This window comes from Tauraco erythrolophus, chromosome 12, assembly GCF_009769465.1.
Source record: "Tauraco erythrolophus isolate bTauEry1 chromosome 12, bTauEry1.pri, whole genome shotgun sequence".
NCBI classification, from domain to species: Eukaryota; Metazoa; Chordata; class Aves; order Musophagiformes; family Musophagidae; genus Tauraco; species Tauraco erythrolophus.
This window is the reverse complement of record NC_141476.1, coordinates 10443359-10466793: the sequence shown is the minus strand read 5'-3', so window position 1 is coordinate 10466793 and position 23435 is coordinate 10443359. Positions and strand designations below refer to the sequence as shown.

At 43.9% G+C, this 23435-nt stretch overlaps 2 protein-coding genes across 4 annotated transcripts in view; one reads left to right on the top strand and one right to left on the bottom strand.

The window, feature by feature from the left end:
* The window catches only part of ARIH2 (ariadne RBR E3 ubiquitin protein ligase 2), a 35337-nt gene extending 25866 nt beyond the window's left edge, over positions 1–9471 (bottom strand). For 2 of the 3 annotated variants that reach the window (XR_015222478.1, XM_086618963.1), the window contains exons 1-2: positions 9447–9471; positions 5346–5692 (exon numbers count right to left, since the gene is read on the bottom strand). Coding sequence is in view for 2 of the 3 variants with exons in the window: in XM_086618963.1 (XP_086475089.1) it covers positions 5346–5594 (249 nt within the window). In the remaining variant the exon portion in view is untranslated. Of the gene's footprint in view, positions 1–5345; positions 5693–8954; positions 9083–9446 lie in introns of those variants that run through there. The other variant, XM_086618962.1, reaches the window with a different exon arrangement.
* A 488-nt stretch (positions 9472–9959) lies between these two features.
* On the top strand, positions 9960–21560 carry SLC25A20 (solute carrier family 25 member 20). The gene is made up of 9 exons (XM_086618989.1): positions 9960–10100; positions 10838–10930; positions 12891–13018; positions 15239–15329; positions 16321–16438; positions 17615–17687; positions 18190–18299; positions 20464–20588; positions 21111–21560. The coding sequence occupies exons 1-9, from the start codon at positions 9996–9998 to the stop codon at positions 21171–21173; spliced, it is 906 nt and encodes a 301-aa protein (XP_086475115.1). The 5' UTR covers positions 9960–9995; the 3' UTR covers positions 21174–21560.
* Positions 21561–23435: the final 1875 nt, after the last annotated feature.

Below are 23435 nucleotides of genomic sequence, written 5' to 3'. Positions count from 1 at the left end.
TTGATGCTTAACGCACTCCTAAAATACAGACATTGTGAATCTGGTAAGCAACAGTACAGCTTTCATATAGCAAAATTCCCTGCATCTTTCTGCTTAGGAACAAAAAGTGGGTAAAGGACAAAGGCACGTCTCAAATGTCTCTGCTCCTAAGGGTTACGAGTTCAGACAGGATGCCCCACATAATGTTGGCTTGATATTAAAACACAGAGCACAGTACAGATATAACCCTGTGTGTCCTGACTAATCTAGGGTCTACAGGTACCTTGAAACAGCGCGTTATCATTGCCAAACAGCACCACGGGGGTTCCGTGGAGAAGTCAAATTTGCCTATCGGGGCCTACCATTTACAATAAATGACATTTAAATATTTACTAACTCTTCACTAATTTAAACTAATATTTACCAATGTTGGTTCTTATGGACAATAACTTTGAACGTAAGTTTTTCAAACTGTTTTTATGTACGTGCATTTTAATATTTCAAGGGGCTTTAATACTTCTCGTGTGCTCAATGCACTTAGGTGCAGCTAGTCTTTTATGACCGCCATTTTATGTTGCATGTAAGTTTCATGAAGTCATCCAAAAGGATGACTACGCAACACGGCAGGTTTGTTCAGATAAGCGCCCCACACCACACACTCGGTCGCGGTCTGCACAGCGATACAGGGAGGCACACACGCCAGTGTCTTGACATCTGGCTCTTTACAGACTCCGCGATTGTGCTGAACGAGCGTTCTGCGAGCGCCAGCTCCTTCGAGTAGAGCTGCTCACACAGGCTGCCAATCTCCACGCACATGACTCCGGATCTGCTAAAGATGGTATTTGAAAAGGACCGCTGCCAGCGTTCACCAAGCAGCTCTACAAACTGGCTGTTCTGTGTCAGCGCAATTTGAGTACGTGGAACAGTTTCAGAGGGCTCTGTTTTTATGAGCAAGTGCTAACTTGGTTGCATTAAAAGACGTGACATCAATAAGGTGAGCAAGAATACATGAAAAATTGGCTTATCTCCGAAAGATCAGTAGTGATAACATGCATTAATAGATTCAGTGCTGTGTCATGACATCAAACACTTTTTGCACCTACCAAGTTTTATTCTTCACAGGACAGGGCTAGAAAAAACGCACAATACATCACAAGCTGTTATTTCAACAAGAAAGGGAAGTAAGCTTTTGGCTGTCTGGTAAATATCAGCAGATTACTCACATTAACAAATTGAAAATCATAAGTTCTTCAGTTTTACAATTCCTTTGATTTTAGTGGAAAGACTACATCAGTATCAATTGCCTGTAAAACAACACGACTATCTTTCCTCGTTACCTTGTATGTGCAGAAATACCTTCGCTTCCTCATGACTGACAATCAGCTTCTAAAAAGACATAAAGTCAAGGTAATATTTTTTCATAAATTGTAATTGCAATTGTCTTATCTGGTAGTTTATATTACTAGTTCAAAAAGTTTGGTAAAAACTAGAAAGATCTGTCTCATCACTGAAACAGAGAAGCTACTGCCAGTTATCTGGAACATCACAGATATTCCAGACTTGTACGGAGACCCTCAGCAGAGTCAGTAAGTGTCATTCACAAACAAAACCAATATGACATCATCACATACTTAATTGCTTGCCAGTGACAGGGTCAACGTTGTTTGTACAACTGCTGAGTATCCTACTGTTTGTGTGCATGTACTGTTACTGACATTCCAGGAACCACAATCACTCAATGACGATTCGACACAGTTATCTTGAAAACAAAATTATTACTATACAATTTTAATTCACTTTTGAAAGATACTGGATTTTATAATATCTGCTTTTTAAAAAGAACTGTTGTAAATGTCTTTGCTGGTCTGCAGGCTATAGATGTCATTCTGTTTTCAAAAGTATTGTCCTTAACAAGTGTAGAGTGTTGGTCAGGTGACCTTTTGGGAAATTAAAAGTGATTTGCTTCAATTCACAGGCCTTTTGGTCAGAGAATCATAGTTTTGGATAATATTAGTTTGAGATTTTCTTCTGGCATGTTTCAACAGAGATAGCCTGTCCTAATTTTAGTCAGAGCATTAACTGAACCCTCCACAAACAGACCCTCATATTAACAGCACTAACATTTCCTCTTTTTCCTGGAAAGCACAGATCCACTCACAGTTTTTACTAAAACCTAAATGGAGAGAAACTTTCAGAGTACCACTTATGAAGTCCCTCTAGCTTCAGTATGGTTCTGAGTCAACCACTACAGTAGTTGCAGGCCCGGCACACAGCACAGCTGCTTGTGTCTGCTACCTTGTTTGTACTATTTTTTCTATTCAGAATTCCCCACTTGATAAAAAGCAAGTCAGGAGAATTCAAGGTGCAAGTTTCCTACGACAGTAAGAGATACAGGGGCATACATCTACCTGTATGCTGGGTTTCATGCTTTTATCAGACTTCAGATTTTAACTGATTTTTGTCTCTAACTGGGGTAGATAAAAAAAAAAGGTGTTTTGTTGAAGAGGCTGTCTCTTTTGATGTTGCATTCCAACTTCTAAGCACATGCAAGGTGCTCACACCTAACCTGGTTAGCCAGCCAATACAAGGTTTGTTCAGTCATGTCTTTAGCATCAGCAGGAGCAAGAACCAAGCCAGCTGCATCTCACAAGGAATGAAAAAAGGTAGCCAAGAGGGTTTCCAAGGATGATCACCCTTTACCTCAGTGCTTTCAAGAAAACCAGAATTCAACAATCAGCCTGAAATAGCTGAATAAAACAGTTTTTATAAGAACATTGAGGGTTAGTGACCAGAGCAAACAAAATACTATTATTTAGATTGTTATTGGCTGATAACAGTACAGATTGCAAGTATTAAGATGTAAAGCTCTGAATACTTGTTTCTGGTCTTCAAAGTTTGTTGACAAAACATCACCCAGAAAAACCACACTCAATACACACCTCTCCCAGTTTAACCTTCGGAAAGTGAATCACCTAATGACAACATATAGTGGCAGAACATTCAAACATGGCTTCAAGCCTATTTATTGCATTCATTTTTTCTTTGCTTTAGGAAATTGTATTAGTCTATTCATTTCACGTGACAGCAAATCGCTCAGATACCATGTCACGCATTGCCTTCAACAGCGCACCTCCTGAAGACAGTCTTTAATTTACCTTCTTCTTTCCTTGTCAGGGGCAACCTCTCTGCCTTAAATATGAGCTAATGCTGAAGTGCGCTACGTAACCACTAACTATCACAAGGGACAGAAGATGAAATCAACAAAACGAACTAGTGTGCTCCAAAAGAACAATCACCACTATCCAAAAAACCCAAGACATTATGAAAGGTAGTCTTCAAAAGAAAAAGTTTTTTCGAGCTCAAGCAAATTAGAGGAAAGAAGTTAACACAGTTCTTAACAAAAGTCTGTCCCTGTTTATTCATATCCATTAAGACAACAGAAAATAATGGTAACAAATAGTTCAACATGTTCCATTCAATTTCCTTCTTCTCTACGCTTGCTAATGCAATGCAAATTCTTTCCACTCCAGTTTGTCTCAGAAAACTGACAAAATGACAAGTGTCCTTTGGGGAAGAGAGGGGGTTGCTAAAGTATTGTAAGAAAGCATGCCAGCAAACAAAAAGCACATGTTGCAGATACACAACGAACTTCCAAGAAAAGTGCAATTCTTGCACCACCATTGCTAGCGAACAGAGAGTTACTGTGGCACTTCAAGAGCTAAAGACTTAGTGTGTGGCTTACCAGATCACAGTTTTCCAGGTTTGCACCCAGATTCATTTTGATCTTTCCATGAACAAACCAAAATGTGTAGCGCTTCATTTTTAAGCAATTAAGCAAGCATATTCTTGACATTAAAGGAATCTAAAATGTTCTCTCTTTGCGTCATATTTAGGGCCAAATTTGAGCTAGGAGGTTGGTATTATCTGGTCAACTATAATATTTGCTCAGTGAGACTTTCAGAATTCTTGGAAAACTTATTTTAACTGTGCAAGTTTGCTTCTAAAGACTAAAAGCATTGCTTTTCTTAATTTAATTCAAGAGAACGATATGGCAGGAGTCCCATTTTTGAAGGGTGCTCCATTTGAAGGCAAACAGTAAGGAGCAGAAAAGCTGTTATAAATTTTTATTTAATCGCTAAGAACCAAGAGCAATTGGCAGCTGGATCAAAAGTGCTGACCAACTATTCTCGTTTGTTCTTTTCTTTTGCCTCCCTTTTCTTACAATCTGCAGGGAACAGCAGGCATTCAGAGCTCACTGAAGAAATCACAGACATGAGTTTGACAGTCAAGAAAGAAAACTTCATTTTCCAAGGTGGTGAATACTGGGAACAAGCACAATAGACAGCAAAATCAGCTAGTGTCGCTGCAAAAATATAGTTACACTATTTCTATAGAACACTCTGATGTGCAAATAATGATCAAGAGATAATTCTAAATTTCTTAAATTAGGTTGGATTCAGACCAAATGAGCAGGAATCAAAACCTATCCAATATGTTTTTTCATATGCTGTGGTCACATGGTCTGCTTTCAGGGGTTGTTCCGGAGAAGCAGCAGCACTAAGAGACCTGTTAGAAAGCAGATGCATTGGCAATTTCAACCCAGTATCAACACCTAGAGCTTAGGAAACTGCTTTCCTCTGACCTGCACTGGGATCAAAGTACACAGGCAAGGCAGAGAGGGAACTTCTTTTTATTCCTAGTCTGCACTACAGTAATCAGTTGCACAAAGAGAAAGAAAACTTCACAAAAGTCTTATTGAACATAATACCATGGGGCTGACTTGGAGTGGGACTCTTCTGTGATGAATTAATCACTACAAAAGCTGGCAAGTTGATTGTACTTTAATTGCTGTCACTGCAACATTAGGGTTAATACCTGGCATGACAGCTGATCTGTCTTTTTGAAAGTCTATGATTATTCTCTCAGAACCAACAAAGAAAGGTGGTTTTGTTAGAATTACAGAGTTTTAGCATGTCTTTCTATCTGTCAGTTATCTTCTCAAACACAGGTGTACCAATCGGAACCATTTATGATTTAGTTTATTTCTTTTCTATATACCCTCTTCGCACTGTGCTAATGCAAAGAGTTGTAACTCAGGAATTTTGGTCAGCAAGTTCAGCTCTGTAAAACAAAATAATTGTAAGAATCAACATTCAGTAAGGAAGACTTTTCAGGCCCCAGAACCAGCATACAACAATTTTAAAAGTTTGAGTCAGTTTTGAACCAGGGACCTTCAACAATGTTCCTCCAACCCCCCCGTAACAGTAATATCTCCACAGCTTTTATTTCAAACTGTATATTCAGCATTTACCTTTTCAATCACAGACTTATTTTACACCTGTGTTAACGCAGAAACCTTTCCTCACCTTTAACGTGGCAGCCAAGCTGGCCATGTGTTCATTCAGAGTGCTCTCCGACTCCTTGTAAGTCAGGCAGGTGAACTGATACTCCTCTGGGTCAAAGGCATCTGCTCCCTGCTGCTCCACGTCGTTAGCTACCCCATCATAATAATCCTCAATATCCCCAGGATCCTCATCCTCTTCCTCCTCCTCGCAATTAGGGTCATAATCCTCTTCATTGCTGTCAGAGCCCTGGCTGTTCATGTCCACGGACATCTTAATGCCCTGCCAAACTGCAGACCAGGAAAGCAATTGCAGCTTCTTTTTCTCCTCCAAACTTTATCGTTCTTTTGATTTCATCTGAGCTTTGTCTCCTAAGGGGGGAAAAACAATTTTTTCTGTTGCCTAAGAAATTGTAAGAGAGGCCATGTCAACATCATGCAGGTGATCAAACAGCCAGGAATGGAATGACCCAATGGCCCAGCTAAAGAAATACTCTGCTGTGCAGGTCCCTGGTTTGGATACACTACGACTCTTGCACCTGCAAAGCCAAGTCTGCTCTTACAGGCGAGGTCTAAAACCTTGGAGATTGCCTTATTACATTGCATTCTAGCCCCCAGCACAGGTCCTGAGACTTCTGACATTTGGAAAGTGTCTCCATAACCTTCACTACAGATCTTTTCAGAGATACAACCAGATACATGACATTTTAAGTTCTTACAAACAGCCTGAAGTGCCGCAGAAAAGCATCATAGCCGTTTCACCAACAGGAAAAAACAAAAGCCACTTAACTATGACCACAGTAGCTAGAAAGGCAACCTGTGATACCCTGCACAAGTCCGTGTTGCTTCAGAACCACAGCCATTAAGTGGGGCTTTGGAAAATAAGACAAGGAAACATCTCTCTCATACACCCAATTTAACAGTCTTCAACACTATCTCAGAAGAAATGGTGAAATTAGTTAATTCCTTTAAGTAGATTCTGCTGGATGCGATGTGGTTTGGGCCTTACATCTGAGGAGGGAAATAAAAGAAATTCTGTCATTTTATTACCTTCTCAATATGCATTTGTTACTTTCTGAATGTAGAAATTTATGCTCGAGTGTTGACAGCTGCTATTCAAGAAGAATTAGAACGGCTATTTTTTTTCCCCCTAAGATTCTCACTGATATTGGAAAATTCACATATTTGACTTTACTTATCTAAAAGCCTTATCTTATCTACAAGCCTTCTGCTTATGTAACTAAACCAGCATGGATTCAAGTTCTAAGAGGTTCAGCATTAGTGCGCGTATCAGCCTTGAATTATGGTCACCTCGTATTTGGCCACAAATTTCCATTTAAACAAATAATTCAGCTTAGAAAGAGAATGTATTAAATACAAAAGACTTAATGCTGCAAACAAATTTTACGTATAAAAATATATACCTAAAATCAAAGCTATCTTTTCCACGAGCAGCATGTATTGGGTTTCTTACACGTTTGTATTTTGCATTACTGTGTTGTTAGCTGTTACTCAAATATATTCCCACAGTATCACAGTTTGTAGCTGCTGGGGAAACAATAACCAAGTCTGAAGAATCCTGACTTTAGAGCACAGGAAATATCAACCATAAATCTTCATTATTTGTTCTCAAGTTGTTTGCTTTCTGTTTCCAATAACCTGACCAGGCAGCACAGAATAACCAGGAAGAGATGTGATGTACAATTAATTTCAGGGGCTGCAGCGATTTCAGCAGATACAAACTTCCAGTGAGAGAGAATGAAGGCCAGGAGCTAATTATATTATCCCCTGAATTCTGGTCTCCGTTCCTTTCATCTGCCTCTCGATTTCTTAGCTATCCACAACATAAGTAGCACACAAATAATTCATAGCACTGCTTCCCATAGAACTTCAGTGGAAGAGGGCACCATGTCTCCATACTGGAGGGAAACAAAACGTGAAGTCTGATTCCACAGACACAAAGCAAACCTACACTGTCCCTCCCTGTCCCCTGCTTAGAGTTAATGATTCAGCTCTGGGCTTAATCTGTATCAACAATGACCTCTTGCATAAAAGTAGTACTGGATCTTTACCTGTTAAACCTTGTGTTAAAGGAATAACTTACTGGAGAATCTAAAACTACCGTGAGCATTCCTACAGACTTATCAATAGGCTAGTGTGCAACAGCTTTGTTCAACCAAACTCAGAGCATCACAAAGTCCGAGCAACCAGTCAGGAAGCTTCTCAAACCCACTCGGATCATCCCACACTCTAGAGCCATAAAAAAATGCAAAACATTGGGTTCGTTTGCTATCTCAACACATAGTGAGTCCCGTCCAAGCAGTTAAGATGGTTTTAGACCTTTAAATAGAATAATGGGCCTACCCAGTACCTCAGTAGTTACACACCAGTTGCTGAGGAGGAGGCTCAGAGGAGTGCAGAGCCGCTTCTCTGTGCCACTAGCTCACTTATTCGAACAATCAAAGGAGCTGCTTGCACTGGCAAATAGGATACATCAAGCCGAAAACAGTCTGCAGACTGGATGACTTTTGTGCCTCCTGTAGCAACATTCTTGGAAAGAGCTCACTTCCAGGGTAACTGAACGTCAGACAGACATGCGCGAAGAGAGAGGAAGGCTAAGGTACGAGCTCTGCGGACGAAGCAAAGCAGGATACTAGGAAAACAAGGAACAGAACTTGCCTCACCTAAGGCCCGCATGACCCAATCATGAGCTCTCTGAATACAAACAAAAGCAAGACACAGCTAATACTTGATAACACTAGTTTTAAGACAATAAAGATGCTCAATACAAAAAAGAGGGTCAAAACCCACAGTAATGCCTTCAAGTATGCCACCATCAGCCTCTCTCTGACCTCACCACCGTTAGATACAGTAAAATACCTCACCCTACAGCACACCTTGTCCTTCTACATCATTCTTTTCTGATCTCTTGCCCTCTGTATCCACCTTTGCTGGACTTGTCTAGTAAGTGCTTTGTAGGATACTCTTACTTTTTCTGTTGATACTTCACAGCCATTTGAGACAGGTTTTTCTTCTCTCATCTCTTTATTGATAATTCTGAAATAGAGAAAGTCTAACTCAAATCTGCCTCCCGAACTACTTATCCATGTAAACTCCAAATGGATTGACACTCTCTCTCTTCTCTGCAACCATCTACAATCCCTACTCCACACTTGCTATCAATGTTCATCACATCTTTGTCTATGCCACTCAAGCCTGTAGTCTGTGGATCATCCTGAATTGCTTCCTCACAGGCACAGCATGCATACTTTGCCATTTCCTTCTCTGCTGGGTTTTTCGACAGGATTTTTTCAGCCCAAGAGTGAGAAACTAGAACATCCCCCACCCTTTTCACCACAGATGACTCTGCAGAGCCCTCCTTGCAGCCGTATCACACATCCCCCGTGAATCTGCATGCTCTCCTCCCACTTCTCAGTCTTTGTTCGTACTATCACGACTGCCTTGTCCTTCCCAACTCACCTAATCCATTTCACGCCTGTCCTTTCCAATCTATCATCGCTTCTAGCAAGCTATTTTACACACAAGCCTTCCTTCCACGGTAGCTCCAGGCTCGGGCAGGAAGGTATCCAGTTCATTTAAACTACCTTAGGCCCGTTTCTTTTGTGATGCGTACAAGACTTAAATCCCGTACTTGTCCCACGCTGACAGAACACTGCATACTTGTAGGAATCAAGCCCAGGAAAACTGGGGGAGAGAAGGGAGCCGTGGAGGAAGAGTCCGAGCGGTGGCGGGGCGAGGAGAGAGCCCCAGCACAGCCCGCTCGCAGCCCGCGCCCAGCGCCGGCCTGAGAGCTCATGGGCTGCGGATCTCCCCGGGCAGCCCGGCCCGGACACCGGCTCCAGGGCGGAGCGCTAAACTGAGCGCAAGTTGCAGAGAAGCGGCACCGCGTCGCTCACGCCGGGCTCGCTCCGCCCCGGGACTTGCCGCGCCGCCTAGGCCCCCACCGACTCCCGCTGAGGGACACGGACACGGGCCCGGCAGGCGGCGGCGGTAGCGGCGGCGCTCACCGGGCGCCTCCGCCTCCCCGCCACCACGGGACGGCGCGGCACAGGCCGCCCCGCCGGAGCGCCCCGCCGCCTCCCCCTCCGCAGCCCCCCACACTTACCGGGCGCCGCGGAGCGCGGCCGGGCAGCGGGCGGGGGAGGCGGGGAGCAGCACCCCGGGCTCCTCCTGCCGGGCCGCCACTGCCTGCACGCCGGAAGCAGCCGCCTCCGGGGGGCGTCACTTCCGCCGGGCGGGGCCTGAGCCGCCGCCGGGCCGGACCACTGCGCTGCGCCGGGGAGGGGGGGGACAACCGGACAACCGAACTGCCGAGCAGGAAGGGCGTCGGGCCGGCGGCCCGGGGCCGCCCCACGGTACCGGCTTAGCACCCTCAGGAGACGCTGGCAGCCTGACCTCGGCCGGTGCCGGCGCTCGATGACAACACCCGCCGCCAGCCAGCCCGGCACGGCGGCTGGGGAAGGACCAACCGCCGCCCCCGCACCGCCGCGGGCAGGGGCCGCCGCGATCCCGGCCTGCTCCGCGCTCACCTCCCCCAGTATCCCGGCGTGCCGCGCGGCCCGGCACTGGGGTAAAGGTCGCAGGGCGGAGGGGGCGGTACTGGCTCGGCAGGGACGCAGCGCCCCGCTCCCGTTCTTCCCCCGCCACCGCCACCATGGCGAAGCAGCCCCAGCCCATCAGCCCCGTGAAGAACTTCTTCGCTGGCGGCTTCGGGGGCGTCTGCCTGGTGTTCGTGGGGCACCCGCTGGACACCATCAAGGTGAGGCGGCACCGCAGCGCGGGTCCCGCGGGGCGGCGGGGACGGGGGGGCGGCGGGGGCCCGGTGCCCGGTGCCGTGCCGCCCGGGGCAGCAGGAGGGGGGGGGGACTACGGTTCCCGGCGGGCACTGCGCGGGGAGCGGCGATGCTTTCCGGTGGGGAGGTGGGCTGCGGGGGGACTACGCGTCCCGGCACGCGCCGCGGGGGAGGCGGGGCTTACCCTGCCGTCCGTGCGGCGGTGCGCCCCCTGCCGGCGCGGCGGTGCGGGGTCCCGCCAGCGGCCGGTTTAACGGGAAGGAGCGCCGGTGCTCCTGGCCTGGGGGGGGTTGGGAGCCGGAGCTGATCCCGCGAGCCCCGTGCTGCGGCGGGGGCCCGCAGCGCCCCTGGGCCGGAGGGAGGCCGGGAGAAACTTGGGGCGGGGGGTTGGGACAAACCAGGGTCCCGAAGGATCCGCCTGCGCACCGAGCGTGTGAGGAAGCTGAGCACGGTAGGATAGGAAAACACTTGTCAGGTGTTGAGGTGGGATTATGATCCTGATGTCATCCCAGCAGTTAATCATATACGTTAAATTTAATCTCATCTTTTCTGCAAAGGGCTAAAGTGATGTTAATCTCTCTACCAATGCCATAAAGTCCAGTCACAAAACTTGCTCCATAATAGCCACATAGAGGCGTTCTCTGAACCAAACTTCAGACAGTAATGTTTAATAAAACAATGCTTTCCTCTCCCACCTTACTAGGTCAGACTGCAAACCCAGCCTAAGCCGCAGCCTGGTCAGCCTCTGCTCTATTCTGGGACCTTCGACTGCTTCAGAAAGACTCTCGTTGGAGAGGTACCGTGTCGTTTGTGATGTCTGCCAAAAACATCAGTTGTTCCTGTACATTGCAGGAATGGAATTGTGTGGAAATGTTGCCCCCCAGAGACTACACAGTTATTTGGTTATCCAATTTGAGTTGATTCTAACTAAAATTCTAAAGCAGGTTACAAAACTTGGGGAATACTTAGCATCCACGTGCTCCAGGTGCTTATGTCTCTGTTTTGTTAAGATATGCTTTTGGTTCAAAACAGCGTAATATTAATATCTGAAGTTATAGACTGGAGTGAATGTTGGCAGTTGTTTGCTGGCTTTGTTGTTGTAGTCGGTGGAATCTTGCTGTCTTTGGTATTTGGAGTTGTCTCTGGAAGTCCTAAAATAGGCAATGACTTCTGTTGATACAAGTAGTATTTTTACTTTCTTCTATAGTATGTTATGCCATCTATGGGAAGGCAGAGGAGCATTAATTAATATTTTTTTTTTGGTTTTTTTTGAGAAAAGAGGGTATTGACCTCTTTTAATAGCAGTTTTGTTCAGTCTTCTGAAGAAGGTAGACAGTGGTTTTCACTCCTGAATCAGCCATATCATGTGATTGAACTGTAGTCTATTTTGGTTTTAGAAAGGTGCGTGGCCTTGGTTTAAAGATTTTAAGTGATGTAGAAGCCAGTTTTCTACTTCATAAGTTTTCCCAGCAGCTATTTACCATTTGGAAACAATGACTGTATAGCCGAACTGTTTGTTTACTAGTCTGAAGTCTTATTTTCTAACCACTGGATCTCGTTAGGTAACTCTCTGTTAAATGAAAGATCTGCTTCATATCTGAAATCTGTTTTAATTATGGTATTAACAGGTCGTTATATAACCAAAGTAAATCTTGCTTCCCTAGTCTCTGCCACAAAGCACTGAAATGCTTTGCTAGCTCTGAATCCCTTGTGGTTTTTAACACCCCTGCTGAAGCACAGACGTCAGAACTGAACCGTAATAATAGCCTTGTGATGTGAAGTTCAAAAGTAATGCTGCCTCTCTACTCCTACTCAGTACTCATCAGCTTCTATAAGGAAAACTATTAAATCTCTCTGCCAAGGCCTTTTGTTTCCCACTGCTCATGGGAAGGTTGAGCAGGAGTGTTAGATCTTTGTCAGCCAGATAAAATTTCATTACAGAGTCAGTTGTGCCTGTACGTGGACAGACACGCACTGCGATACACTGATTTATCTGGAAGGGAATGAAGGGGCAGATGGACCAGCAAATATTTAACTTGTGGATCTAGCCTTTATCTAAAAAGATAACTCTCGTTTTTATTAGAAGAAGTTCAGTTCAAAAGCAAGATAAATAAAATAAATGCTGCTGCTGGGGTCTGCATTAAATTTTTTCCATGGGTGTAGTCTGATGAAAGGAAACACGAGGAACGTAAAGTTGTATGGTGAAAAAGTTTTGACTTAGGGAAGGAAAGAAAAATAATTTGCTTTTGAACTCGTTCCAAATTGAGTCTGTGTGGGGAGTGAAGTATTTCAGGTTAGTCTCCCTGGATCTTCCTTTATCTAAAGAATTAATTTGGTTCAGCATTCTCAGGATCAGTGTCAGGATTTTACACTACTGCATTTGATGACTTATTAGTGAAGCATATGTGCGGTTTTGTATGTATCTGAGAGAGAAGACTTTTGACATAATCTATTAGGACTATTTTTCAGGTGGCTTTTAACTTAACTTTCTCATACTTGAGATGTAACAGTACTGGAACAGAAGAGTATAAGTGGTGCCAGTGTTTTCCAGGAAGGACAGCTTTCCTCTGCAACAGGCTCTGAGCCTCAGCTAAACATGTATAACTGCAAATGAACAATAGACCCTGTTATTCCTCTGATTAATTTGACTGTCTGACTGACACTATCCTGTATAGTAGCCTTTTGCTTCTCAGTAAGTTGAAACGTACGCAAAGTCTCCGCAAAACCAAGTAATTCTGTGATAATGTTTCTTGCAGGGAGTCCGAGGGTTATATAGAGGAATGGCAGCTCCTATTATCGGAGTGACACCCATGTTTGCTGTGTGCTTCTTTGGATTTGGCTTGGGAAAAAGACTCCAACAGAGAAAACCTGATGACGTTTTGACGTGAGTTTCCGAGTTAATCAGACAGTTGGAAAGGGCTCTTGCAGCCTGCTGTGTTGTCGCACATTGAGTTGTGGTGTAAATTTGTCTCTTCTCCTAGGTTATAAATATAGTTCTAAAAAATAAAACACTTGTGTGTTTTAATGCTTCTGGAAGCGTGGGACTGATAGCACAGGCTAAAAACAGACAGCATGTGGGCAGGTGCTATGCAATTCCCTTTCTACGCAAGAAAGAGCCATTAAGGAACAATTCCGTTTTAGATGAGTACCCTGCGAGTTATGTAATGATTGCCTCCCAACAGTCTCGCTATTAACAGAAACTATGGGAGAAATAAATTCATGGTCAAGCAGTCTTGACAACATTCACAGTCCTAATTCTCTTTCCCCTGTTAGTCGTGACTCTTACTGTGTCCTTACGTTAGGATATAATAATCGCCATATAAATGGTTTATTATTAATTTCGGAAACGAGGCGTTTATGAGCAGCTGTCCTCTCAGGCTTGTCTGACCTTCTGGAAAAGAGATGGGAAGCTAAGAAAACTTTGTATGGCTTTCTGCAAGCTAACTTAAGCACGAAGAAAGCCCCCCAACCCATAAAGTACGCCCTTAACTTCTTTGCTGAGTTGTGATTTATTGCTCTACAGGAGCTGTAACTTAGTAACGTTTTACTCTATTATTTGTGCAATACGTGGGAGCTCTGTCAGAAGGCAGGAGTTGATTGTGTTGAGCCAAGTGTGGAGGGGTGGGGAAGTGCCGTTTCTGTTGGAGCCTTGCCTGCAGAGGGGCTGAGCAGGTGATGTGAGTGCACCTGACTATACAGCGCTAGCGGCTGCCGTGAGATGCGGAGTGAGCTGCATCTGCTCGGGTTGCTCGGAGGGAGGCACTGCTATCTTACCCTCCAGTTTACCACAGTAATGTCCTCCTGCAGACAAGGCTGAAGAGTAAGACCAGGGAAACAATAAGGGGTGGAGAATACAAGGAAACAAATGGGCTGTGGGCTTATTTCCAGGAGCGTTATCATCTCAATGCCTTGTGTTTTTTACATGTCGTACCAAAAGGAAGTTTTAAGGAGCAAGCTGGAGCAGGGCAGTGTATTTTTTTGAGTGTTTATGCAGAACTCCTCCCAAGGAGAGCAGTGGGAGAGAAAGAACAAAGGTCAACTAATAGATGGAAGAACTGTTGTTGTGCCCAAGTGTGTTGTGTCTTAGGTGCAGACTTTACACGATAAGATACTGTGTGTGTGGGATGTGAGGCCCAAAAAGAAATGTCAGACTCTTAGCAGCCTGGTTGTGGGTCTAGAGGCAGGCAGGATGGCTGTGGTTCCTCGTGTTGATTTTTAAGAGAAGTTTTGGAAGGAAGGAGATGGAGAGAAACTTGAGGAACCTGCTCTGTCTTTTTCTGGGGATGAATAATCCCGAAGTGAGTTAGAAAACTCAAAGCTTAGATGGAGCAAGAAGTGCATGTGGAGTGGTGAGGGAGGTCTGAATGGTTTGGAAGTTTTAATGGGAATTTAAGAGTAAAGAAAGGTGTAGGAATTGGAAAACCTGGATAGAATGCCTTCTCTTGGGCAAGTGAAGAGAAGTGGGAGGTGTGGAATTCAATTAAATTGAGATATTAGATCATCTTACTAGAGAACATAGCAGGATGTTGAATGTAAAAATAAGTTTGTGATGGAGAAACACAGTCTGTTGAAGAGATTTCTGTCATGGAGACTTGAAAAAACATGAAAGCAGGTGCGGAATGTGTGGAATGATGGCAGGTCAGTAGGACAGACTCAACGATGGTAGAGGCCGAAGGAGTGAGGGACTCAGGTGTTACAGAAAGGAGGCTCCTGGCTGCACAAGCAGGAATATGCATAGAAGCTGGAGTTGCTGAGAACAGTGTGAGAGACTGGAGGAGGAAGAGACTGTTGAGTATAAAAATCAATGGGAAATGCTGTAGCGAAAAATGCAAGTACAAAGAATATTAGCAAATACAATGGACGTGAAGAGCTGAGCTATGGTTGCTGTGGGAACCAGGGCTTTGAATCCTAGAGATCTTAAATGTTTAGCTCTAATTATGCATTGCTGAGGCACTTCTGCCCTGATCAAAAGCAGTGGATGTATTTCTAGTTCCACTGCCAGCCTTGTGCGGAACAGCATAATCTGGTGATACAAGGGGTCTTTCTGCCCTTCGTTTCCTCTGTACTGTGTTGTGTTAGGGTCTCTTCTGTTTCCTCGGGGCAGATATCCTCAGCTGTTTGCTGCTGGCATGTTGTCAGGAGTGTTCACAACAGTAATCATGGCTCCAGGAGAGAGAATCAAGTGCCTTTTACAGGTAAGGCATTGGATGGCGGTGATGGGAATTTAATCTTAGGGGTCTTGTCTTTCCATACCAGGAACTTCTTTGGTTAGTGTATTTACTCTGTTCTGTTTTTTGGCAGGACTGAGACAACTGTCATTTAATGCAACTGTGTCACGAAGAAGCATTATACAAACTCACCATGACAGCATAAGTACATACAGCATTCATTGCTCTATTCGTTTTACAGAGCACAGGCCTTACACTGTGTGGCATTATATGAGGCATTGGTGGACGCCTCAGTCCACTTCAAAGTATGGAAAAGTCCATTTTTTCAGAATGAAACTTTTTCTAAAAAATGCAAACCTACTAGATTATAAGACTCTTTCTAGTGTAAAGATTTTCTGTTACCTTGACAGGTTCCCAATAGATAACTAAGGAATGCATTTCAAAATACATTAAATAGTTTTCTAAAGTTTGGGTGACTGTCAGCTCTACACCTCCTCCAGGGTTTTTAAAGTATTGTTGGAAATTGTACACCTGAAGAAAGGAAAATACCGTCTTTAGCAGAGATGGGAAACTCTGGCTATTTCAGACTATGTTGAACTCCGTTGGTATGGTGATGGGTGGTCACGTGTTAGTTCTGACAGACATGATATTATCATGGAAGCTTTTATACACACACAAATATTTGAATTTCACTGAACTATTTGAAGGTTACTTTTTGTCAGTGCAAGTGTAGAATTACCTCACTGACTTCAGTTGTTTCAAACTTAGACTGGGGAAGAATAAGGGAGAATTTAGCTGCTGCATGGAACAGTAAACATATCCTCAGCTTAAATGGGAGAGCTGACAGAGAGGTCACTGAAGAAGTGACAGAGAGGTTTCACATGCAGGAGTGCCTGTGGAATGAGTATGTGCTCTTTCCTCTCTGGAAACGTGCGTATGTCTTTCTAACAATGAGCTGAATGATTGTTCACCAGCCAGAAAACTTCACTAGTCGGAAACTGTCACTTTAATCCTTCAGATCCAGGCAGCTACAGGTGAAACTAAATACAGTGGCTCTTTGGACTGCGCAAAACAGCTGTACCGCGAAGCTGGGATTCGTGGCGTGTACAAGGGGACGGTGCTCACCCTCATGAGAGGTAACGGATGGAGACATTCTGATGCTGCTCTGTGTGGGACACTTTTAAGATAAGAACCCTGACATAGTATCATAGATCTCACTGTCCCTTTAGCCAATTGGAGGTGCTGTATCATTCTTTTTTCTTTTTTTCCAGTCTGCAGAGCCACTCCAATGCCTCAAAGGGACTGACAAATAAACATGAGATTCTCAGTGAGGAAGGAAGAGATTAGATGACAAGGATCAGAGGGATATAGGAAGTAATTAAGATCTGAGAAGCCAAGAGGAATGAGAGACTTTAGGAGAAGAGCAGAGAGAACAAAAAGAAAAGAAAAATACAGAAGTGGGCGGATTTTTTATTTTCTTTTTTTTTTTCTTTCCCCCTTCCTTGGGAGAAGTATTGTGACTGTCTGTGTCTGTTGCTGTGTAATGCTGACTGCTTTAAATGATGTGATTGCAGCAGTTAAGCTTTCTACCTGCTTGAGTGTGGGTTATTTTGGACGGGGATGTCATGACCCCTCTCACACAACAAAGTGTACCAGACACTGAATCTTTTACGTGTTTCAGTACTTTCTCCTTTGAAAAGCGTTAGGTTGTTCCCTGTCCTGAGGCAATGTTTTCCAAAGATAAGCTGAAATTTCTGTATTTTGATATCTCAGTTTAGGAATTTGTTCTATCTTCTGCTTCTCATAGAAGTGTAGCAGCTAGCAATGTAACTCTGGCAGCATCCCTAGCCAGAGGCTGGTTTAGGCATGAGCTGCAGGAGTGCCTTAGAAAAACCCAAACCAAAACCCATTAACTGCAAAAAACACCCAAAATAGAATCATTAGAAGAAATAGCATGCAAAACTCTTGAAGTTCCTGAACTGCTCTGATCTGCTATGCAGTGATTAAGAAAGCTTAGAGCTGTCTTATCATTAGCTGAACGGTCAGCAGACAGGTTACGGTCTGATTTGAAAGGCTGCTGACAGAAGTGCTTGAGAAAAGATATTTTCCCAGTTCTTGCCTTTAGCACCTCTTCTCTCTGGGAAAGTTTAAGCTCCCCTGTCTAGAGCAATAGAAGGTTTTATTTTGTTTGTTGAGAAGGTTCAGAAAAGGAATCTGGATGTAGTGGTGTTGCTGAGCTGGCATGAGGCTGCTGTGCCTCTAGGCTTCATTTTGTTTCCCACCACTTACAGTCTTTGTTGTTTACCCACTAGACGTCCCAGCCAGTGGAATGTACTTCATGACGTACGAATGGCTGAAGAACATTCTGACCCCTGAGGGAAAGAGGTTAGTGAAATCTCACAGTCATCATTTTCTGGATTTCTCAGACGTTGCTGATTCATCTCCCCAGTTAAGAAGAGATATAGAGCAGTATCATCAAAACAAATCTTAAAAAAAAAAAAAAGTTGCTCATCTTGTGAGTTGAGCTGTTTTGGTCTGGAGTTAACTGACAATTAAAGTAGTATTCTGAGTTTCTCTCAGATTCTAGTCTTGGATCTTATTAGCCAAGTAAGGAATACCTGAAGTAGGTCTCTTCACTTTCACCCTGTGTGTGCACAAAGAGCTGAGGGTTTTTGTTGCTGGGTTTTTTGGTTGGTTGTTTTTTTTTTTTTTTTCCCAGAGCGTCTGTGCGTGTGCTGCTGAATGAAAAGATTTGAACCTGTAGGGTGGAATTAGTATATTTTTGCCCACAGGGCTCTGATTCTTGGAAATCTTGAATTTTTACTTTTTTTTTTTTTCCCTTTATTTGTTTTCATTTTTCTCCCACCCCACCCCAATCCTGCCACAGTGTGAGTGACCTCAGTGCGCCCAGGATCCTCTTGGCTGGAGGCCTGGCTGGGATCTTCAACTGGGCAGTTGCCATTCCACCAGATGTGCTGAAATCCCGTTTCCAGACTGGTGAGTTGCGTGCTGCTTGTCATGGCCACACTCAGTGCAGTGCTCCTGGGAATGGGCTGGGCAGCGATGGAAGATGCCATCTGTCATGGCACCTGGGAGGTAGCATGTCTTGAGCACTGCTTGAGACAAGTACATGAAAAATCCAAGTGTGTTCCTAGCTTTTTAGTTGGTTTCTTTGCAAATTTTTGGCAAATCAGACTGCACTTCTCTGTTTCTGCCTCCCTGCTAATACACTGATCCCAATTTAACATACCTGTTGTGAAACTTAAGCAAAGTTGTCATAATAATAGAAGGCTTGTCATGGCTGTTTTGTTACACATGTAATTCTTTGAGAGGTTTTGTTATTTCACTTCAGACATAGTTGTATAAATTGTAGCCTGTGCTATCTGAAATTCTCAGTAACTGAGTGTGCCTTGCTGAGAGCATTGCTTTTAGACTAGGAGCTCTGCTCTGAAGTATCTGTGGCCTAATTATAGTGAGGATGGCCCCAGGCTTTGCGTTTCAGCAAAGTTTGACAGGTTTTTCATTGGTTTCTCTGGGAGTCCTAGTTGAAAGTTTTTGTTAAGGCTCCCCATAGTCTCTGTTTGTAGAGTCAGGTCTCCACTGGACAGTAACCATTTTTATTGAGTCACAGATCATGATAATCTAGTGCAAGAGACTTGTTTTCTCTTTCTCTTTCTCTGAATAATGGCTGCTGTGATTGTTTGATACCGTACCTAGGGCTGAGTGTGAAGTACATTACAGCTTTGCATCCTTGTTCCACTGAGCCAGTCCCCGATGCTGCTGTATAGATGATGTGGGTTAATGGTGGTTCTGTTTAACTGGGCTGGTTTGTGGAGTGCTTGTTCAGAGGGCTGGCAGAGGCAGTACACCCCAGAGAAGTGTCAGGAGATGGAAGACTTGTTCTTTGAATAGAAGAACTTTTTAAAAACACCCCAGCAAATCTGTGTAACATCAGCATTATAACAGCCTGTGCTTTTCACTGGAAGTCTGTTGCTGTTCTTGGCTGGGGCATGTGATAGGATTGTTTTCTGTTTCTTATAAACTGGCTTCATCAATTTTTATATCTGACCTTCCTATCTCCTAATTGCAGCTCTTGGGAGAGCTGTGGTCAGCAGTGTAAGTAACAGCTCAGACTTCCAACCCTGACAAAAGTTATTCTCTTCTTCCCTGCCCCTCAACAATGTAAATTCTTTGTGGTGATGGTGAGCACCTACCTTCTGTTGCTGAGCCTTTAGTAAGGTGTCCATTTTGTTTTCTTGCTTTTGACTGAAACAGATAATTTTCCTAAGCAGATGTTGTCACAACATAGCTTAAGCAATGCTTAGATTCTGGTGTCACCTGGATGGTATAGAAATAGGAAAATCCTGGTGTTGTGGTTTGACACAGACGGCAACTAAACACCACACAGCTGCTCACTCACTCTCCTCCACTCCCAGGGGAATGGAGAAGTGAATTAAAGGGGAAAAGGGAAGGAGTCTGTGGGTTGAGATAAGAATATAATAATAAATTAAAATCAATTATAAAATAATATATGCATATATATATAAAGATAATAATACGTAGAAACAAGTGATGCACAATATATTTGATGACCACCTGGTGACAAATTCCCGTCCCATCCTGGTAAGCAATCCCGAAACAAGTAAGTCCTGACACCGCAATCCTGGACGAGTGAGAGGCCTGGAAAAAAGAGTGAGCGAGAGAGAAATCTGAGAGTTCGAGAAAAGACTGAGAGAGCCCTTCAAAAGAGAGAGAGATTACAACTTCCTTGTCAACCCTGATCTATATACTGGGCATGACGTTGCATGGTATGGAACATTCCACTGGCCGGTTTGAACACTCAATCCTAAATGTAAGTTCAAATCACAAGGGGAGTTTTGGCCCCTTGTCCTGGCCATGCTCCCCTTCAGCCTGCTGTGCTCCTGCACACTGGCAAAGCTGAAAAGTCCTTTATGTCTTAGGAACTATAAACATCAGTGCACTATCAATATTCTTTTCATAACAAATTCCATCCTAAATCCAAAACACAGCACTATTCTAGCTGCTAAAAAGAAAACTAACTCTGTCCCAGCCGAAACCAGGACACTTGTTATATATGTCACATCCTTCAGCACTTGTAAGTGCCACACATCTTAGCTAATGTGTTTTGTATCCCTTTCAGCTCCTTCAGGAAAATACCCAAATGGCTTTAGAGATGTGCTGAGAGAACTCCTCAGAGAGGAAGGAGTTGCATCTCTGTATAAGGGCTTCACAGCTGTAATGATCAGGGCATTTCCGGCTAATGCGGTAAGTAAACTGTGATTCCAGATGGGTTTTGGGGACCTGACCACTCCCAGTGGATGTTCGCAGCCTGTAGAGGAGATGACTGGCTGCTTACTGTTGTACCGTTTCAGTGAGATTCTTGTCACTGCAGGTGGTTTTGACTGTTGGTGTCCAGGTCCTAAAAATGTGCCTTAATCTAGGAGGAACACCAAGTAAACTTTGCTTCAAAGCTTCGCATGAAAGCCCTTAGTTGACTTTCTCTGATAGTCTTTCTGTACTGGTTGTACATCCACCAGTAGAAGACAGAAATGTGTGGATAAGTTTGGACTGGCTTCCCCTTCGATAAGGGAGGAGCCTAACGGAATAGAAGTTCTGCCTTTGTGTAGAGGGATAGCATAGAATTCTTGCCTCTGGTCCAAGACCTTTTTTTGTTCTCTTTCTCCTTCTACATCAGCTACGTCAGGTGTTTATAGTGCTGCATTTCAAAAACCTTGCTTGGAATATGTTTTTAGAATCCTCATTTGTTCTGTGTTCTCTCTTTTCTAGGCTTGTTTTCTTGGTTTTGAAGTTGCTATGAAGTTTCTTAACTGGATTGCACCAGGTCTATGAACACTAGGAAGTCTTTGGAAATTAAAGAGGAGAGGAAGACAGTGCCAAGTCTGCCTCAAAGGAATAAATGAATGATCACTTCAAGTTTCAGGAATTATTGCTTGCCTAATACCTTTTTGCCTTCCTCACATTCTTTAGGTGATGCTATGTGCCGTGCAGAAATGTAAGCCGTAGCTCTGAAACAGAGTTGATGAGGAGTTCGAGGTGATACACCTGTCTTCTGAGTCAGTGTACCACAGCAATAATGCTGCTCACAGACAGCTGTCACTGTTAAACACATGACCTTAAGTACTTCCTCATGGAAGACGGAGACACTTCTTAAAACGTAATTCTTTATTTACTGAAGAAACATGTAGCTATTAATGCTGAAAAACTTCCTTAAAATAATTGTTTGGCAGTGTGTACTGAACTCTCAGGGCCTAAGCAGCTGCACATACTGGTGCCTACAAGCAATATCAGATAGCAGTCTCATCTCTTGTCGTTTTTCAGTTGTGGCGATTTCTATGTTGGCAGTGCTTTTGGTCTCACATGCATGTAACGCAGCAAACGCAGAACTAAGCAGGGGAGGCTGTTTCAGCGGGTTGCGGGGTATTGTAGGTACCACATGGGATCTTGCACACTGATCTTTTCTGTGGAACTAGGAGGGAAAATGAATTGCGCTTGACATTTGTGCTAAGCTTTACTGGAGCAGCCAGTGGGAAAATGTGTTTCATTAAACTGAACTTTTCATTGAAATCCTTTTCTGTCTTTCCCGCTGAAGATAACCCAAATGTGATCTCGAAAGTACAGCATGGTTTGTAGCAACCCACGATATATTTGATTCATCAGATGCTGTGTCCTGGGCTTCGATCCCTGACATTGACTGAGAAAATTTAACAGTGCTTCCAAGAACTCAATTTCTCTGACATGAGGGGGATCCAGGAAGGGGACACTGGCTCTGCAGTCTTGTCTAACTTTATTCTTGCTCCTATTCCTTGGTTTTCTCTTAATCTTATTACACATAATCACACTTTCATTTGAGAAATGAGTATTGCTAAGAAGCAAAAGCAACTTTAATTTCTTTTGGTTTTGATGCAGTGTTATTGGAACTCAATAAAACTAGGTGCTGCTTGGCTAGAATGTGTGCTTTGGTTCATTTACTTTTTGCATGATTGTGCATGGTTAGTTTTGCAAAAGTTTTCCAGCTCTTAATTTTGAGATGTGATTGGGAAATAAGTTGTGCTGCACTGTCTTTAATTCTTAACTTCTTGCCTTTTAGCTTTTGGATTCCTGACATGAGCCGTTGAAGTGAATGTTCTGCACCTTGCATGTCTGTCATACAAGTCTTGTTAGGCGCTGTGGTGCAAACACAACTTTTTTAAATATGAAGCCAGACACTAAATAACGCATTTTCCTTGTGGAAAGCATTTATGTTTTCCAGGGAGAAGCCTGGACACAGATAGAGGGGAGCTTGGGGAAAGCTTCTGTCCTGATGGCCCACAGGAAAGGAGGCTGAGAGTTTGTCCTTGGTCTGGCGTAGTCTGTTTGTCTGTACCGTAAGGACACAGGCTTCACATTGGCTTTCCCCAGGCAGGGTCAGCCCTGAAACCCTTCCACCCAAAAGTGCTGCAGAAGCCTAGAGTCCCACTTTCCTTCCCAATTTTTTGGAAAGACCAGAAGGCAACCTGCCTTTCTCAGAGCCCACCTCTTGTGTTTTACAGGGTGGGGGTGTGAAACCAGTGAGGTAGCCCCTGATGTGGGAAAAAAAATCCCAGTTGCTTGGAGCTGCCTCCATGTTCTCTCTGCTGCCTTACCCACCGCGGACCTGCCCCATTCCTCGCTGCTTGGTAACCTGCTGCTGCTCCTGCTTTTCGAAGTCACTGCAGCTATGGATGAATGAAATACTTAAATCACGAACACAGTTAATACTGGTTCGGAGAAGTGGTTATTAAAGGACATTAACCTCTCAAGTGGTTTTAAACACGACTCTAGGTTCACTGAGGCTAAATTCAACCTAGTTTCAAGAGGACCAGGTCTGCTTTTATGGCTCTGTGCTTCCTGACCACCAAAGGCTATCTCGTACTTCTTTGGTTTCCCATCTGCTCTGGCCACTTTTCTGACTTCAGTGCTTCAGCTGTGATGCTTAGAAGCAACTTTGAGGTTTAAGAAGTGTTAGAAAGCTGAATTTTTTCCTTCCCTTTTACTGTGTGTTCCAGAAACATTGACGTTTCATGGGAGGGACAGACATGCACAGGCTCTGCACCTCCTCTCTTAAAATTATAG

Coding starts and splice junctions, on each gene's coding strand:
- SLC25A20 (XM_086618989.1), top strand. CDS start 9,996: ATGGCGAAGCAGCCCCAGCCCATCAGCCCCGTGAAGAACTTCTTCGCT. Junction 10,101..10,837: donor ACCCGCTGGACACCATCAAG/GTGAGGCGGCAC, acceptor CCACCTTACTAG/GTCAGACTGCAAACCCAGCC. Junction 16,439..17,614: donor GGTGCTCACCCTCATGAGAG/GTAACGGATGGA, acceptor TTTACCCACTAG/ACGTCCCAGCCAGTGGAATG.